This window comes from Mastomys coucha, unplaced genomic scaffold (assembly GCF_008632895.1).
Source record: "Mastomys coucha isolate ucsf_1 unplaced genomic scaffold, UCSF_Mcou_1 pScaffold6, whole genome shotgun sequence".
NCBI classification, from domain to species: domain Eukaryota; kingdom Metazoa; phylum Chordata; class Mammalia; order Rodentia; family Muridae; genus Mastomys; species Mastomys coucha.
In genome coordinates this window covers 102,194,477-102,195,747 of record NW_022196912.1, presented here as the reverse complement: position 1 = coordinate 102,195,747, position 1,271 = coordinate 102,194,477, and the positions used below count along the sequence as shown (strand labels likewise).

General features: G+C 49.6%; 1 protein-coding gene across 1 annotated transcript in view; it reads left to right on the top strand.

Annotated features, from left to right (window-relative positions):
* Ngb (neuroglobin) overlaps positions 1 to 1,271 on the top strand; it is a 5,657-nt gene that overhangs the window by 1,153 nt on the left and 3,233 nt on the right. Inside the window, exons 2-3 of the mRNA XM_031357735.1 lie at positions 792 to 952; positions 1,231 to 1,247. Coding sequence (XP_031213595.1) covers positions 792 to 952; positions 1,231 to 1,247 — 178 coding nt within the window. The remainder of the gene's footprint in view (positions 1 to 791; positions 953 to 1,230; positions 1,248 to 1,271) is intronic.

Sequence of the window (1,271 nt, the reverse complement as noted above, 5' to 3'; positions counted from 1 at the left end):
AGGGAGGGAGGGAGGGAGAGGAGAGAGCTCCAGCTAGCCCCACAGGAGAAGGCCTGCTGGTTTTTCAGCCTCACCTCAGGCTCTGTCACCAAAGGGCCACACTCCCTCATCCTCATCGCAGCTCACTAGGCCAGCTCAAAACTTGCAAACAGGACTTTACAAAGCCTCTCCCAGATGGGAAGGGAATAAATTCAGTGACATAAAAGAGTTACACAAAATTGCAAGCTCTCCCCAGCGAGGCAGAAGTTTTCTTGTTGTGCCAACTGTATTTTTCCAAACTCATTTCCCTGGATTCTGGTACCCCCTGCGGCTTTACTGTGTAACTTAAGGCAGCTTGCTTAACAAACTCTCTGAGCTTCTGTTTTCTCCTCTGAACCCACTGCTTAAAAGTATAGGGGATACTCAATCACAGTTAACCACATGTGAAATACTTAGTACTCAGTAGTTCAAGGAGTGTTCTTGATGCTATTGCCCATTTAAGCCTTCTTAGATACAAGGGCATTGAGAAGTTTTGATCCAAAAGGGAAGGTTCCCCCTATATTTTGGGTTGAGATTCCTATCTGTCCCAAACTCAGCCCTCGATTGTTTAGGGAGGAGCTACTGTCTGTCAGGTAATGTGAGAGACTGGGGACACAAGTATCCTCTGAAGAATGCTCAGAGAAGGGAGGGGGGCATTGACTAAGCTGGTAGTGCCAGGTTGGGGGTAGACTGTGGCTTTCTTCTGGCCAGCCAGGCCAGTGTCTGCTGCCGTTGCGACTCACTTTGCTGATAACTCGGCTCCTAACCCACAGGCTCTTCTCCCTGGAACCCAGCCTGCTGCCTCTCTTCCAGTACAATGGCCGCCAGTTCTCCAGCCCTGAAGACTGTCTCTCCTCTCCAGAATTCCTGGACCACATTAGGAAGGTGAGGGAGGCAGAGCCATGGGGTCTCAGATCTGCAAAACATTGTCTTTGTAAAGAAAGAGGGACTTGGGATTAGAGAAACAGCTTCTGTGTGGACACACACACACACACACACACACCATGCCCTTTCCTCTGGATTGGACCCAGCCTTCTCCCTAATCCTGTCTTCGAGCCCTGGACCCAGCCTAGTACATTGCTCTCAGCTTTGTCCTCTGGCTCCCATGGATTGTGTATTGGTAGATCTTGACCCCTTGGGGCTAGCAGGCTATGAAAGCTAGGCTGGGCTCGTAATCCTCACAGCACCTCAGTTTACCCTTGTTCCACACAGGCAATATTGTTCTGCAGGTATGTCAAAAAGATTTTAAGATC